Source organism: Somniosus microcephalus, unplaced genomic scaffold, assembly GCF_052327205.1.
Source record: "Somniosus microcephalus isolate GS21.2 unplaced genomic scaffold, FLI_Smic_1.0 unresolved_chr1, whole genome shotgun sequence".
Classification (NCBI taxonomy): domain Eukaryota; kingdom Metazoa; phylum Chordata; class Chondrichthyes; order Squaliformes; family Somniosidae; genus Somniosus; species Somniosus microcephalus.
Window position 1 is genome coordinate 107,375,833 of NW_028225179.1, and position 17,636 is coordinate 107,393,468.

Here is a 17,636-nt window from a genome sequence, read left to right on the forward strand (position 1 = left end):
GAGCACAAGGAGAGGGGTGGAGGGAGCTATTATTTAACAATTAATCTGTGACCACAGAATGAAGTGAAAACCTCTCTGAAAGCACAGAAGGAGCAGAAGGAAGTGTTCATTGGGATTATGTACAACCAAGAACACAAGATCTCAACTCTCAAGGTGAGTTTACAATTGTGCTTCCCTAAACTTTGTTGTTGTGAAGAATTATCTGTTCATCAAGCTGAAGGATGTTCATGCTGGGTACACAAAGTAAAAAGTGTCCCTCTGCACTGTCCCATCAAACACTCCCCGGGCAGGTACAGCACGGGTTAGATACAGAGTAAAGCTCCCTCCACACTGTCCCATCAAACACTCCCAGGGCAGGTACAGCACGGGTTACATACAGAGTAAAGCTCCCTCTACACTGTCCCATCAAACACTCCCAGGGCAGGTACAGCACGGGTTACATACAGAGTAAAGCTCCCTCTACACTGTCCCATCAAACACTCCCAGGGCAGGTACAGCATGGGTTAGATACACAGTAAATCTCCCTCTACACTGTCCCATCAAACACTCCCAGGTCAGGTACAGCACGGGTTAGATACAGAGTAAAGCTCCCTCTACACTGCCCCATCAAACACTCCCAGGGCAGGTACAGCATGGGGTTAGATACAGAGTAAAGCTCCCTCTAAACTGTCCCAACAAACAATCTCAGACCTGGTACAGCACAGGTTAGATACAGAGTAAAGCTACCTCTACACTGTCCCATCAAACACACCCAGGGCAGGTACAGCATGGGTTAGATACAGAGTAAAGTTCCCTCTACACTGTCGCATCAAACACTCCCAGACCAGGTACAGCACAGATTAGATACAGAGTAAAGCTCCCTCTACACTGTCACATCAAACAATCCCAGGGCAGGTACAGCACAGATTAGATATAGAGTTAAGCTCCCTCTACACTGTCCCATCAAACACTCCCACGGCAGGTACAGCATGTGTTAGATACAGAGTAAAGCTCCCTCTACACTATCCAATCAAACACTCCCAGGGCAGGTACAGCATGGGTTAGATACAGAGTAAAGCTCCCTCTACACTGTCCCATCAAACACTCCCAGAGCAGGTACAGCACGGGTTAGATAAAGAGTAAAGCTCCCTCCACACTATCCCGTCAAACACTCCGAGGGCAGGTACAGCACGGGTTAGATACAGAGCAAAGCTCCCTCTACACTGTCCCATCAAACACTCCCAGGACAGGTACAGTATGGGTTAGATGCAGAGTAAAGCTCACTCTACACTCTCCCATCAAACACTCCCAGGTCAGGTACAGCACGTGTTAGATACAGAGTAAAGCTCCTCTACACTGTCACATCAAACACACGGATTAGATAGAGAGTAACGCTCCCTCTACACTGTCCCATCAAACACTCCCAGGACAGGTACAGCACGGGTTAGATACAGAGTAAAGCTCCCTCTACACTGTCCCATCAAAAACTCTCAAGGCAGTAACAGCAGGAGTTAGATGCAGAGTCAAGCTCCCTCTACACTGTCCCATCAAAAACTCTCAAGGCAGTAACAGCAGGAGTTAGATGCAGAGTCAAGCGCCCTCTACACTGTCCCATCAAAAACTCCCAGGGCAGGTACAGCACTGGTTAGATTCAGAGTAAAGCACCCTCTACACTGTCGCATCAAACACTCCCAGACTAGGTACAGCACGGGTTAGATACAGAGTAAAGCTCCCTCTACACTGTCCCATCAAACACTCCCAGAGCAGGTACAGCACGGGTTAGATAAAGAGTAAAGCTCCCTCCACACTGTCCCGTCAAACACTCCCAGGTCAGGCACAGTATGGGTTAGATGCAGAGTAAAGCTCCCTCTACACTCTCCCATCAAACACTCCCAGGTCAGGTACAGCACGTGTTAGATACAGAGTAAAGCTCCTCTACACTGTCACATCAAACACACGGATTAGATAGAGAGTAACGCTCCCTCTACACTGTCCCATCAAACACTCCCAGGACAGGTACAGCACAGGTTAGATACAGAGTAAAGCTCCCTCTACACTGTCCCATCAAACACTCTCAAGGCAGGTACAGCAGGAGTTAGATGCAGAGTCAAGCTCCCTCTACACTGTCCCATCAAAAACTCCCAGGGCAGGTACAGCACTGGTTAGATTCAGAGTAAAGCCCCCTCTACACTGTCCCAGCAAATATTCCCAGGGCAGGTACAGCACAGGTTAGGTACAGAGTCAAGCTCCCTCTGCACTGTCCCATCAAATATTCCCAGGGCAGGTACAGCCCGTGTTAGATACAGAGTAAAGCTCCCTCTACACAGCCCCATCAAACACTCCCAGGGCAGGTACAGCATGGGTTAGCTACAGAGTAACGCTCCCTCTACACTTTCCCATCAAACACTCCCAGGACAGGTACAGCACGGGTTAGATACAGAGTAAAGCTCCCTCTACACTGTCCCATCAAACACTCCCAGGGCAGTTACAGCACGAGTTAGATACAGAGTAAAACTCCCTTTATACTGTCCCATCAAACACTCCCAGGGCAGGTACAGCACGAGTTAGATACAGAGTAAAGCTTCCTCTACACTGTCCCATCAAACACTCCCAGGACAGGTACAGTATGGGTTAGATGCAGAGTAAAGCTCCCTCTACACTGTCCCATCAAACACTCCCAGGACAGGTACAGTATGGGTTAGATGCAGAGTAAAGCTCCTCTACACTGTCACATCAAACACACGGATTAGATAGAGAGTAACGCTCCCTCTACACTGTCCCATCAAAAACTCCCAGGGCAGGTACAGCACTGGTTAGATTCAGAGTAAAGCCCCCTCTACACTGTCCCAGCAAATATTCCCAGGGCACGTACAACACAGGTTAGGTACAGAGTCAAGCTCCCTCTGCACTGTCCCATCAAATATTCCCAGGGCAGGTACAGCCCGTGTTAGATACAGAGTAAAGCTCCCTCTACACATCCCCATCAAACACTCCCAGGGCAGGTACAGCATGGGTTAGCTACAGAGTAAAGCTTCCTCTACACTGTCCCATCAAAATCTCCCAGGGCATGTACAGCACGGGTTAGATACAGAGTAAAGCTCCCTCTACACTGTCCCATCAAACACTCCCAGGACAGGTACAGCACGGGTTAGATACAGAGTAAAGCTCCCTCTACACTGTCCCATCAAACACTCCCAGGGCAGTTACAGCACGAGTTAGATACAGAGTAAAACTCCCTTTACACTGTCCCATCAAACACTCCCAGGGCAGGTACAGCACGAGTTAGATACAGAGTAAAGCTCCCTCTACACTGTCCCATCAAACACTCCCAGACCATGTACAGCAGGAGTTAGATACAGAGTCAAGCTCCCTCTACAATGTCCCATCAAACACTCCCAGGGAAGGTATAGCCCTGGTTAGATTCAGAGTAACGCCCCCTGTACACTGTCCCAGCAAATATTCCCAGGGCACGTACAACATGAGTTAGGTACAGAGTCAAGCTCCCTCTGCACTGTCCCATCAAATATTCCCAGGGCAGGTACAGCCCAGGTTAGATACAGAGTAAATCTCCCTCTACACAGCCCCATCAAACACTCCCAGGGCATGTACAGCATGGGTTAGATACAGAGTAAAGCTCCTCTTCACTGTCCCATCAAACACACGGATTAGATAGAGATTAACGCTCCCTCTACACTGTCCCATCAAACACTCCCAGGGCAGTTACAGCACGAGTTAGATACAGAGTAAAACTCCCTTTAGGTACAGCGTAAAGCTCCCTCTACACTGTCCCACAAACGCTTCCAGGACAGTTACCACACAGGTTAGATACAGAGTAAAGCTCCCTCTACATTGTCCCATCAAAATCTTCCAGGGCAGGTACAGCATGGGTTAGATACAGAGTAAAGCTCCCTCTACACTGTCCCATCAAACACTCTCAGGACAGGTACAGTATGGGTTAGATACAAAGTAAAGCTCCCTCTACACTGTCCCAGAAACACTTCCAAGGCAGTTACCACACAGGTTAGATACAGAGTAAAGCTCCCTCTACACAGCCCCATCAAACACTCCCAGGGCATGTACAGCATGGGTTAGATACAGAGTAAAGCTCCCTCTACACTGTCCCACAATCACTTCCAAGGCAGTTACCACACAGGTTAGATACAGAGTAAAGCTCCCTCTACACTGTCCCATCAAACACTCCCAGGGCAGGTACAGCACGGGTTAGATACAGAGTAAAGCTCCCTCTACACTGTCCCATCAAACACTCCCAGGGTAGGTACAGCACGGGTTAGATACAGAGTAAAGCTCCCTCTAAACTGTCCCATCATAAACTCCCAGGGCAGTGGTGGTGCTGAGGAGGGAAGGAGCTGATGGGAAGGAGTTTGTGGACTAGGCAACTCAAGCCTGTACGCTTAGATCCAACACACATAGTTTGGCCAGCAGTTCTCTCCTCTATTCCAGACCCTGTCTCTGAAGAGAGCGTGACTAGCTCTCATTTCTCACACCCATTACCCTTTGGTCTTTCTAATTTAGAGCCAAATTAGAATAGTTTTCTACGCTGGGCTCACTAGGAATTGTCGTGGGACTGTCTGACTCATTTTAAATAATGATGTGGAGATGCCAGTGTTGGACTGGGGTGGACAAATGTAGGAAGTCACACAACACCAGGTTATAGTCCAACAGCTTTATTTGAAATCACAAGCTTTCGGAGTACTGCTCCTTCATCAGGTGAAGTGAAGAGATGCATAAAGACACAGCATATATAGTCAGAGAAAACTGCCAGATGATTACAGGTAATCTTTCTAACTGCCCTTTATCACACCTCAGCAGAGAGATAATCACAGCAATCAAAGGTGTGAATCGTGTCCAAACAGGTCAGTCAGGAAAACATTACATCAAAGAACAATGAGGTGGGGTCACAAGGGGTCAAATGTTGCAGATGCTGGGGTCTGTATGAAAAACAGAAAAAAAACAAAAAACTTTGCTGGAAATCACAGCAGTTCCGGCCGCATCTGTGCAGAGAGAACAAGCCAATGATGACTCGAGTCTGGATGACTCTATGTCAGGTGGGGTTACATGTAGCGTGACATGAACCCAAGATCCCGGTTGAGGCCATCCTCATGAGTGTGGAACTTGGCTATCAGTTTCTGCTCGACGATTTTGCGTTGTCCTGTGTCTCGAAGGCCACCTTGGAGAATGCCTACCTGAAGATCGGAGGCTGAATGTCCTTGACTGCTGAAGTGTTCCCCGACTGGGAGGGAACACTCCTGCCTGGCGATTGTTGTGCAGTGTCCGTTCATCCGTTGTCGCAGTGTCTGCATGGTCTCGCCGATGTACCATGCTCCGGGGCATCCTTTCCTGCAATGTATGAGGTAGACAACGTTGGCCAAGTCACATGAGTATGTACCATGTACCTGGTGGGTGGTGTCCTCACGTGTGATGATGGTATCTGTGTTGATGATCTGGCATGTCTTGCAGAGGTTGCCGTGGCAGGGTTGTGTGGTGTCGTGGTCGCTGTTCTCCTGAAAGCTGGGTAATTTGCTGTGAACGATGGTCTGTTTGAGGTTAGGCGGCTGTTTGAAGGCGAGTAGTGGAGGCGTGGGGATGGCCTTAGCAAGGTGTTCGTCGTTGTCGATGACATCTTGAAGGCTGCGGAGAACATGGCATAGTTTCTCCGCTCCGGGGAAGTACTGGACGATGAAGGGTACTCTGTTGGTTGTGTCCCGTGTTTGTCTTCTGAGGAGGTCTATGCAATTTTTCGCTGTGGCCCGTCGGAACTGTCGATCGACGAGTCGAGCGTCATATCCCGTTCTCCCGGCCGGACCTGCTGTGATTTCCAGCAAAGTTTTTTGTTTTTTTTCTGTTTTTCATACAGACCCCAGCATCTGCAACATTTGACCCCTTGTGACCCCACCTCATTGTTCTTTGATGTAATGTTTTCCTGACTGACCTGTTTGGACACCATTCACACCTTTGATTGCTGTGATTATCTCTCTGCCGAGGTGTGATAAAGGTCAGTTAGAAAGATTACCTGTAATCATCTGGCATTATTCTCTGACTATATATGCTGTGCCTGTATGCTTCTCTTCACTTCACCTGAAGAAGGAGCAGCGCTCCGAAAGCTTGTGATTTCAAATAAAGCTGTTGGACTATAACCTGGTGTTGTGTGACTTCCTACATTTCAAATAAGACACAGATTAGAGAAGACTTCCATCCCAGCACTCTGCATTACATTTGAACCCAAGTCCCAGAGGTGAAAGGTCAGTCTCTGACCCACTGCACCATCCAGTGCCAGAGGTGAAAGGTCAGTCTCTGACCCACTGCACCATCCAGCGCCAGAGGTGAAAGGTCAGTCTCTGACCCACTGCACCATGCAGTGCCAAAGGTGAAAGGTCAGTCTCTGACCCACTGTACCATGCAGTGCCAGAGGTGAAAGGTCAGTCTCTGACCCACTGCACCATGCAGTGCCAGAGGTGAAAGGTCAGTCTCTGACCCACTGCACCATCCAGTGCCAGAGGTGAAAAGGTCAGTGTCTATCTGAATGTGCATCCGCTCCTCTCCCCACTACCTCCCCCAGTGTCCAGGGACCTCTCCATTGCCGAGTTGACCTTTCTGCTTCCACAGGGGGCCATCGAGAGTCTGAGCCGACACGTCTCGGAGGAGTTTGCGGGAATGCGCCGGTTCCTGGACGAGAGGGAGCGAGAGCTGCAGAAGGAACTGGGCGAGCACGCTAGTGGCCTGCTGCAGCCACTGGAAGAAAACCTGCGAGTCATCCAGCGAGCGCTGATCTCCATTCAGAAGGACATCATATACTTCCAGGCCGCCGCCAATCAACGGGACAACCTGCAGTTCCTACAGGTAGCAGGGTAGGGTCGCCAACGCGAGCCAGACGTGTTCCTGGAGCTTTCGCCACATGATCTCCCGCTGCCAACTTCCCCGCCCCCACACAAACAGCTTTTTTTTTGCTTCGTTCTCCAATATTTTTACAACTAATAAATAAAAATGAATAATAGACACTTTTTTAAACACCCCTATGGTTATTGTCCCTGGGTTGCTGGTAGCAGTGTTCTGGAGATTAATCTTTATTTCCTAGAGACTCCAGGGCAACCCTATAACAGGGGGTGGGCTGTTATAGGAACTGGGACCTTTCAACGGCATTACCATCGCCGAATCCCCCACCATCAACATCCTGGGATCACCATTGACTAGAAATTTAACTGGACCAGCCACATAAATACTGTGGCAACAAGAGGAGGTCAGAGGCTAGGCATTCTGTGACGAGTGTCTCACCTCCTGACTCCCCAAAGCCTTTCCACCATCTACAAGGCATAAATCAGGAGTGTGTCCAAGTTCCCCTCCAAGTCACACACCATCCTGACATGGAAGTTTATCGCCGTTCCTTCCTCGTTGCTGGGTCAAAATCCTGGAACTCCCTCCCTAACAGCAGTGTGGGAGCACCTTCACCACACGGACTGCAGCGGTTCAAGAAGGCGGCTCACCGCCACCTTCTCAAGGGAAATTAGGGATGGGCAATAAATCCTGGCCTTGCCAGCGACCCTCACATCCCGTGAGCGAATAAAAAGAAACACCCTTTCATTTCAACAAAAATAACAACTTGCATTTATATAGCGCCTTAGACATAGCTAAACGTGCCAAGGCGCTTCACAGGGGCGCTATCGATCAAAATTTGACACCGAGCCACAGAAGGAGATATCAGAACAGGTCAAAGCTTGGTCACAGAGGTAGGTTTTAAGGAGCATCTTAAAGGAGGAGAGAGCGGTAGAGAGGCGGAGAGGTTTAGGCAGGGAATTCCAGAGCTTTAGGGCCCAGGCAGCTGAAGGTACAGCTGCCAAGTGTGGGGCGATTAAAATCAGGGATGCTGAAGAGGCCAGAGCTGGAGGAGTGCAGATATCTCGGGGGGTTGTAAGGCTGGAGGAGATTACAGAGATAGGGATGGGTGAGGCCATAAGAACATAAGAAATAGGAGCAGGAGTCGGCCATTCAGCCCCTCGAGCCTGCTCCGCCATTTAATAAGATCATGGCTGATCTGATCTTGGCCTCAACTCCACTTTCCTGCCCGCTCCCCATAACCCTTGACTCCCCTGTTTTTCAAAAATCTGTCAATCTCCACTTTGAATATATTCACTGACTCCACCTCCACAGCTCTCTGGGGAAGAGAATTCCAAAGATTCACGACGCTCTGAGAGAAGAAATTCCTCCTCATCTCCATCTTAAATGGGCGACCCCTTATCCTGAAACTATGCCCCCTAGTTCTAGATTCCCCCACGAGGATAAACATCCTCTCTGCATCCACCCTGTCAAGCCCCCTCAGAATCTTATATGTTTCAATAAGGTCCCCTCTCATTCTTCTAAACTCCAATGAGTATCGGCCCAACCTGCTCAACCTTTCCTCATAAGACAACCCCTTCATCTCAGGAATCAACCTCGTGAACCTTCTCTGAACGATCTCCAAAGCAAGTATAATCCCTCCTTAAATAAGGAGACCAAAACTGTACGCAGTACTCCAGGTGTGGTCTCACCAGCGCCCTGTACAGTTGTAGCAGGACTTCCCTACTTTTATACTCCAGCCCCCTTGCAATAAAGACCAACATTCCATTAGCCTTCCTAATTGCTTGCTGTACCTGCATGCTAACTTTTTGTGTTTCATGTACGAGGATACCCAGATCCCTCGGTACCGCAGCATTCTGTAGTCTCTCTCCATTTAAATAATAATTTGCTTTTTTATTTTTCCTACCAAAGTGGATAGCCTCACATTTTCCCACATTATACTCCATCCGCCAAATTTATGCCCACTCACTTAACCTATCTATATCCCTTTGCAGACTCTTTGGGCTAAAAATTCGGTGGCACCACATTTGGGGCGCCAAGCTCGCCTGGGCGCCGGAAGTCCCGTCCCGGAAGGAGCCGGGAGCGCTAGCGGGATATTCAGTTTGAGCGCCCCCAGGAGGGATGCGGGGCGCTGCTCAAGGCGCCCCGCGTCCCTCTTGGGGCACTGAAACTGAATATCGCAGCGCAACGTGCTGCAGCGCCACACGCTGCGGCACGGCGCGCTGCGGTACTGCAGGCCTTCCTCCCCTTCTTAAAGGGGAGGGGCCTGCACCAGCGCGATCACCGATCGCGAGTGCCGGCAAAAGAGCCCGGCACTGAGGAGAAGTGCCGGGCGCTCGGGACACAGCCGGCACTGCCCGGGGGCGGGGGGTGGATCAGGAGGCCGGGGAGGGTGGCGCGAGGATGTGCTGGCAGGCAGCCACTGAAAAAAATGGCCACCCCGCACCTCCCCTTTAATTTGCGCCACTACCGCCACAGGTAGGCCCCCCTGAACCGGTCGCGATTTGCGACCGGCGCTACGGGGGGGGGGGGCGCGACCCAATATCGCGTTCGGGGCGGTAGCGGGGTGCTGCGCACACCGATGACATCATCAGTGGCGGCGCAGCGCTACAGGCTAACGCCGCCATTAGCGCCCCGCTAAATATCGCGGGAGGCGTGGCCAGTGGCGCTAAAGCCACTGAGTGCCCTCTCTAGGCGCTCACTGGTGGCGCAGCCCACCGAATTTCTCGGCCTCTGTGTCCTCCTCACAACTTGCTAACCCACTTATCTTTGTATCATCAGCAAATTTGGCAACAGTACACTTGGTCCCTTCATCCAAGTCATTAATATAGATTGTAAATAGTTGAGGCCCCAGCACTGATCCCCGTCGCACCCCACTAGTTACAGTTTGCCAACCTGAAAATTACCCATTTTTCCCGACTCTCTGTTTTCTGTTAGTTAGCCAATCCCCTATCCATGCTAATACATTACCCCTAACACCGTGAGCTCTTATCTTGTGCAGTAACCTTTTATGTGGCACCTTATCGAATGCCTTCTGGAAATCCAAACACACTACATCTACTGGTTCCCCTTTATCCACCCTACTCGTTACATCCTCAAAGAACTCCAGCAAATTTGTCAAACACGATTTCCCTTTCATAAAACCATGCTGACTCTGCTTGATTGTACTATGATTTTCTAAATGTCCTGCTATTACTTCCTTAATAATGGATTCCAGCATTTTCCCAATGACAGATGTTAGGCTAACTGGCCTATAGTTTCCTGCTTTCTGTCTCCCTCCTTTCTTGAATAGTGGTGTTACATTTACGGTTTTCCAATCTGCTGGGACCTTTCCAGAATCCAGGGAGTTTTGGTATATTACAACCAATGCATCCACTATCTCTGCAGCCACTTCTTTTAAGACCCTAGGATGCAGGCCATCAGGTCCAGGGGGCTTATCAGCCTTTAGTCCCATTAGTTTGCCGAGTACTTTTTCTCCAGTGATAGAGATTGTTTTAAGTTCCTCCCTCCCTTTTGCCCCTTGATTATCTATTATTATTGGGATGCTTTTAGTGTCTTCTACCGTGAAGACCAATACAAAATATTTGTTCAAAGTCTCTGCCGTTTCCCTGTTTCCCATTATTAATTCCCCAGTCTCATCCTCTAAGGGACCAACGTTTACTTTAGCTACTCTCTTCCTTTTTATATCTTCTTCTTCTTAGGCAGTCCCTCGGAACCGAGGATGATTTGCTTCCACAATAAAGATGAGTTCTCAGGTGACTGATGAGTCCAATGCAGGACCTACAGTCTCTGTCACAAGTGGGGCAGACGGTGATTGAAGGGGCTGGTGGGTGGGGTGCTTGGGTTGACGTGCGCTCCTTCCGCTGTTTGCGCTTGGCTTCCGCTTGTTCCCGCCAAAGAGACTCGAGGTGTTCGGCGCCTTCCCGGATGCTTCTCCTCCACTTTGAGCGGTCTTGGGCCAGGGATTCCCAGGTGTCGAAGGGGATGTTGCACTTTTTCAAGGAGGCATTGAGGGTGTCCTTGAAGCGTTTCCTCTGCCCACCTGGGGCTCTCCTGCCATGTCGGAGCTCCGAGTAGAGCGCTTGTTTTGGGAGTCTTGTATCGGGCATGTGGACGATGTGGCCCGTCCATCGGAGCTGATCAAGCGTGGTTAAAGCTTCGATGCTGGGGATGTTGGCCTGAGCGAGAACACTGACGTTGGTGTGCCTATCCTGCCAATGGATTTGCAGGATCTTGCGGAGGTGGTACCTCTACAGTGCTTTGAGGTGCCTGCTGTACATGGCCCATGCCTCTGAAGCATACAGGAGGGCGGGAATCACTACTGCTCTGTAGAGCATAAGCTTAGTGCCGGGTTTGAGGTCCTGGTTTTCAAACACTCTCTTCCTCAGGTGACCTGTAGAAGCTCTTACTGTCATTTTTTATATTTCTTGCTAGTTTACTCTCATAGTCTATCTTCTCCCTCTTTATTATTATGTTTTCAAATCCCCCCATGGTGAAGTGCTGGGGGAGATGTGTGAGGAAGGTAGGGGAGCTGGAGATGAGGGGACTGGGAAGGTGGTAGGGATGAGGGGGAGGTGAGGGGAGAGGAAGGTAGAGGAGGTCAGAGGGAGGTAGAGGAGGAGGAGGGGGAGGTGAGGGGAGGGGGAGCGGGAGGGGGAGGGAGGTGAGGGGAGGGGGAGCGGGAGGGGGAGGGAGGTGAGGGGAGGGGGAGCGGGGAAGTGAAGGGAGGGGAGTGGGTGGGGGGTGAGGGTGAGAGAGGCGAGTGGGTAGGGTGTGAGGGGGGTGAGAGTGAGGGGAAGGGTAGGGGGTGGGGCTGTGGGGAGGTGAGGTCAAGAGAGGCAAGTGGGTAGGGTGTGAGGGTGAGAGTGAGGGGAAGGGTAGGGGGTGGGGGTGAGGGGAGGTGAGGTCAAGAGAGGCAAGTGGGTAGGGTGTGAGGGGGTGGGGGTGAGGGGAAGGTGAGAGGGTGGGGGTGAGGAGGAGGAGAGAGGTGGACGGGAGGGGGAGCAGGCGAGGGGGAGGTGAAGGGAGGGGAGGTGAGAGGGTGGGGGTGAGGGGGTGAGGGGAAGTGAGGCCGAGAGGTGAGTGGGTAAGGTGTGAGGGGATGGGGCGAGGAGGTGGTGGGGACTGCGGGTGAGGAGAGGGGATGGGGGTGTTGGATAAGGGAATGGTGAGGGGGTGGGGAGGGGGAAGTGAGGTGGTGGTGGAGCGGGTGAAGAGGTGGGAGGATGAGGGGAGGTGAGGGGAGGGGGAGCGGGGAGGTGAAGGGAGGGGAGGTGAGGGGGTGGGGGCGAGAGAGGCGAGTGTGTAGGGTGTGAGGGGGAGGGGGTGAGAGTGAGGGGAAGGGTAGGGGGTGGGGGTGAGGGGAGGTGAGGTCGAGAGAGGTGAGGGGAGGTGAGGTCGAGAGAGGTGAGTGGGTAGGATGTGAGGCGGCGGGGGTGAGGAGAGGGGTTTAGGGGTGTGGGATAAGGGGATGGTGAGGCGGTGGGGGAGGGGGAGGTGAGGTCGAGAGAGGTGAGTGGGTAGGTTGTGAGGGGGCGGGGGTGAGGAGAGGGGTTTAGGGGTGTGGGATAAGGGGATGGTGAGGGGGTGGGGGAGGGGGAGGTGAGAGGGTGGGGGAGGGGGAGGTGAGGAGGTGGGGGAGGGGGAGGTGAGGGGGTGGGGGGGTGGGCCAGTGAGTGGATGAGGGGGAGGTGAGGGGGTGGGGGAGGGGGAGGTGGGGAGGGGGAGGTGAGGAGGTGGGGGAGGGGGAGGTGAGGGGGTGGGGGAGGGGGAGGTGAGCGGGTGGGGGAGGGGGAGGTGAGAGGGTGGGGAGGGGGAGGTGAGGAGGTGGGGGAGGGGGAGGTGAGGAGGTGGGGGAGGGGGAGGTGAGAGGGTGGGGGAGGTGAGGAGGTGGGGGAGGGGGAGGTGAGGAGGTGGGCCAGTGAGTGGATGAGGGGGAGGTGAGGGGGTGGGGGAGGGGGAGGTGGGGGAGGGGGAGGTGAGGAGGTGGGGGAGGGGGAGGTGAGGAGGTGGGGAGGGGGAGGGGGAGGTGAGAGGGTGGGGGAGGGGGAGGTGGGGGAGGGGGAGGTGAGGAGGTGGGGGAGGGGAGGTGAGAGGGTGGGGGAGGGGGAGGTGAGAGGGTGGGGGAGGGGGAGGTGGGGGAGGGGGAGGTGAGGAGGTGGGGGAGGGGGGAGTGGGGGAGGGGAGGTGAGGGGTGGGGGAGGGGGGGTGAGGGTGGGGGAGGGGGAGGTGGGGGTGGGGGGTGGGGTGGGGTGGGGAGGTGAGGGTGGGGGGTGGGTGGGGAGGGGGAGGTGAGAGGGTGGGGAGGGGAGGTGGAGGTGGGGGAGGGGAAGGTGAGAGGGTGGGGGAGGGGGAAGGTGAGGGGGTGGGGAGGGGAAGGTGAGAGGGAGGAGGTGGGGGAGGGGGAGGTGAGGAGGTGGGGGGGCGGGCCAGTGAGTGGATGAGGGGGAGGTGAGGGGGTGGTGGGGAATACAGCAAGCGTATTAAGAGTTACGGAACCAAGGTATGTGGATAGAGTTAAGATGCAGATCAGCCATGATCTAATTGAATGGCGGTGCAGGCTCGAGGGGCTGAGTGGCCTCCTCCAGTTCCTAAGTTCCTATGTTGCTTAGCCCCAATCCTCTGCCCTCTCATCAGCGCCCTTTTATCTGAGGGGGGATCACTTACTGGCTGCAGAGAATGGCGAGGGGTGTGCCCGGTGTCTATTTTAAAGCTTTACTAGCTCCCATACTCATCTAACCACAGACAGCTGGCAACATTACAAGACAGCTGGAGGAGGCTGTTTAATGCACGAATCCTCTCGAGGAGGCTGCTGCAGGAGTCTTTCCAGGGCAAGAAAGAACAGAGTCTGAAGGATATAAGAGAGACGTAAATAAATGTCAGCGTGGCTTCTCTCTCTCTTTCTCCCGTCCTTCCTGTGTCTGTCTGTCACTCTTTCCCTAGTCTTCCTCTCTCATTCCCTCTATCTCTCTCCTCCCCTCTGTCTCTCTCTCCCTCTGTTTGACCCTGTGAGTGTGTGTCTCTCTCTGTCTCTCTCCATCCTGCCGTCCCTCTCCCTCACCCTGTCTCTATTTTTCTGCTACCCTCTGTCTCTGTGTGCGTGTCTCTCTCTCTCCCTGTCTCTCTCTCTCTCTCTCTCCCTCTGTCTCTCTCCTGCCTGCTGTCTCTCTCTCTCTCTCTCTCTCTCCCTCTCTCTCTCTGTCTCTGTCTCTCTCCTGCCCTCTGTCTCTCTCTCTCTCTCCTTTTCTGTCTCTGTCCCTCTCCTTCTCTCTCTCTCTCCTGCTCTCTGTCTCTCTGCTTCTCTCTGTCTCTGTCCCTCTCCTTCTCTCTCTTTCTCTGTCTCTCTCCTTCCCTCTGTCTCTCTCCTTCCCTCTGTCTCTCTCCTTCTCTCTGTCTCTGTCCCTCTCCTTCTCTCCTTCCCTCTGTCTCTCTCCTTCTCTCTCTCCCTCTGTCTCTCTCCTTCCCTCTGTCTCTCTCCTTCCCTCTGTCTCCCTCCTTCCCTCTGTCTCCCTCCTTCTCTCTGTCTCTGTCCCTCTCCTCTCTCTCTCTCAATTCACAATTCACAATTCAAATCGCTTTATTGGCATGATAAGTTACATCTTATGTTGCCAAAGCATCAAAATACATTTATGGTTTAGCACATAAACGCAGTTCTATTCATACAGTGTATAAACAGGTATATCCCTGAGTGTATAAATATACATTCGCATTGTTTATATATATTCTTTTCTTAGTTTACTGGTTGTCCCTCTGTTCATGGCAAGCTGTAACATAGTGTGCCGCCAGTGTTATACAGCTTCTCTCCTCTCCCAGTAGGAATGGGAGTTTTTGGTTGTCATTCAGATTTCTGAAATCAGGGCATATTTGTGAGAATTTTTGGTAGAAATTCTCCCTGATGCCCTGATATTTTCCACAAGCTGTGAGGAAGTGCATCTCTGTCTCCACCACTCCCTGACTGCAGTGAGAGCATGTCCTGTCCTCTCTTGGCAGCCTGGTCTGCCTGTGTCTGCCTTTTTCGATCGCTAGGCTATGTTCGCTAAGTCTGTACCTTGTCAAGGTTCTTCTCAGTTTGTTATCCTTTACCATGGTCAGGTAATCAGCTATGTTGTATTGTCTGTTTAGGGCCAAGTAGCAATTGAGTTTGCTTTGGGTTTTTGTTGTTTCTGCCCAATATGTCAGATATTTTTCCTTTTGCTTAGCGACGATTGTGTTGGGTCGAATTCTTTGTGTTACCCTGTCACTGTCCTGGGGCTGGTTATTGTTAGTATTGTTAGTAGTTACTTCACTGAGTCCCAGGACTAGTTGACTGAGGGTATTCTTCTTTATGGTCAGCTCTTGGCATTTCAGGGCGTCGTAGTGATAGCATTGGGGATTGCTCATTTGTAGGTGATTCCAAAATTTGGTGGCTCTTTTTTGGATAGTGATTATTAATGGATATTGGCCTAGTTCCGCTCATTTGTAGGTGATTCCAAAATTTGGTGGCTCTTTTTTGGATAGTGATTATTAATGGATATTGGCCTAGTCTCCTTCCCTCTGTCTCTCTCCTTCTCTCTGTCTCTCTCCTTCCGTCTCTATCTCTATCTTTCCCTCTGTCTCTCTCCTTCCCTCTGTCTCTCTCCTTCTCTCTGTCTCTCTCCTTGTCTCTATCTCTCCTTCTCCCTGTCTCTCTCTTTCCCTCTATCACTGCCTCTCTCCTTCCCTCTGTCTCCCTGTCTCTATTTTTCTCCTTCTCTCTGTCTCTCTGTCTGTCTGTCTGTCTCTCTCTCTCTGCCTCTCTCCTTCCCTCTGTCTCTCTCTCCTTCACTCTGTCTCCATCTCTATTTCTCTCTTCTTTGTCTCTCTCTTTCCCTGTCTCCTTGGGCTCGATTTTAATTCCGGAGGCAGGTTGGAGTCGGGTTGCGTGGTGGGCGGGTTCGGGAGCCGCTTCTGGCGGGATCAGCTGCAGAGTTGCAACTTTTAATTAACGAGCTTGTTAATTTCAGGGAGGCGGGCTGGCCGGTCCAATGAGTGCGGTCGGGTCAGCTGGCCGCCGCTGATGATGTCATAATAGCAGCTGCTTTTAAAGCTGCCATCAGCCTGAGCCTTTCCACTGTGGTTTCCTGCACTTGATTTAAACGCTATGGGCTAGATTTTCGTGGAGCCGACAGGCGGGGTTTCAGGTGTGTGGGGGGGAAAAAATCCCGAATTTGGGGGTCCCGACACCATCCCGCCCAAAACCCCGCCCCACGTAAGTTTCAGGGGCGGCGGGTACCCGCCCCGCACCGGGACCCGCCGAAACCAGGCGGGAAGGGATTAGTTAACAGGCAGTTTTTAGCCTAATCCCTATTTTGGTGAGAAGGTCACGGAAGGAGCCCTGGAGGGGTTTCGTGTGGGTTTCCCGACGGCTCCAAACCACGCCAGGTTAGAGCAGGCGGGCCGTCGGGTTGAAGGACTTGGAGGGGTCGCGATGTCGGCGCTCAGGCGAGTGATGGGTGCATGATTGTAAAGGTAAGTATGTTTGGTGTGTCTAAAGTGTATAAAGAACTTTTACTTACCTGTACTTACCTTCACAGCCTTTCTTCCTGTAGCCGTCAGGAGCGCATCACTCAGCCGGAACTGAAAGCTGAATGGCTGCGATCTGTCAAAAGTGACAGCCTTCAGCTTTGAGTGCCGGTGAGAGTTCTAACTGAGTCTGTGCAGAATGACTCATGTTAGAACTCAGACTGTCAGTGTTTCACAGCTTCAAACAGCTGTGAGACACTGATATTTCATCTGTCAAAAACTCTTGACAGATGAAATTGCAGTCTGTGACATCACCTGTTGCTGGGTGGCCCTTAATTGGCCTGCTGAGCCCGCTGTGCGGGCTCAACAAGGTCAATCAAGGGAAAATCGCGCGGATTGGCCGGACGTCGAAGTAGGCGGGTCAAAAACCCGAAAGGGGATGTCCCGCCTTCTTCCCGACAGGTTCGGGAAAATCTACCCCTATGACTTCTTCCAGAGGCAAGGCAGCTCCTCGTTTTAATGGTGAGTCCCTCCAAGTTCGTGTGGATGCTGTCAGAGGGCACAGGGAGATTTTCTTCCCTCTTGATGGCTGGAAGAAGTCTCCTCAGCAGACCAAGGCAGCCTGGCTGCGCATTGCTCAGGAGGTCAGCGCAAGGTCCATATGTTCACGCTCATGGATCCAGTGCCGAAAAAGGTTTAATGATCTTGTGTGAACATCAAAAGTGAGTATCCCATCACACTTGCCTTCACTCTGCTTCCCTTATCCTCTTGTCACCAGCACTCTGCGTTGTGAGCCTCCTCCTTCACATCCCACCTTACTCTTACTTCCCTTGCACCCTTTCCTATCCATCTCTGTCTCTGCACTGAATCATTTCAGCATCCTACATATGCACCTCTTAGACTCGCTCTCACTGTCATGCAGTGACAACAACTAGCAACACACAGGGAGCTACCTTCCTCTTGGCACCTTACCCCATCTTCATCTCCCTCAAAGCTTCTATGGAAGGGATTATTCACACTCACTCCAGCATTGTGGCTGAAACATCGCTTGTGTCCCTTCTTGCAGGAAAATATAGCCCACAATAAGAGGGAGAGAGCAATGACTGGAGGAGGAACACCTACCCTGGCAACATTGACCAGTGCTGAGGAGGCTGCTAACGAGATTGTTGGAGGTGGCGAGGACCTGGAAGTGGGCGATGGAAGGACAGGCACACTAGAGGAAGCTGGTGACATAATCGAGTTTCATCCCTCTCAGAAAGCAATGGCATATGATGTTCATCGAGAATTGCTTTGCATCATCTGCTCAAAAGGATGTGTCTGCTACATCA

General features: G+C 52.0%; 1 protein-coding gene across 1 annotated transcript in view; it reads left to right on the plus strand.

Annotated features, from left to right (window-relative positions):
- LOC147095695 (zinc-binding protein A33-like) overlaps positions 1 to 17,636 on the plus strand; it is a 66,486-nt gene that overhangs the window by 11,507 nt on the left and 37,343 nt on the right. Inside the window, exons 2-3 of the mRNA XM_085974745.1 lie at positions 58 to 153; positions 6,604 to 6,837. Coding sequence (XP_085830871.1) covers positions 58 to 153; positions 6,604 to 6,837 — 330 coding nt within the window. The remainder of the gene's footprint in view (positions 1 to 57; positions 154 to 6,603; positions 6,838 to 17,636) is intronic.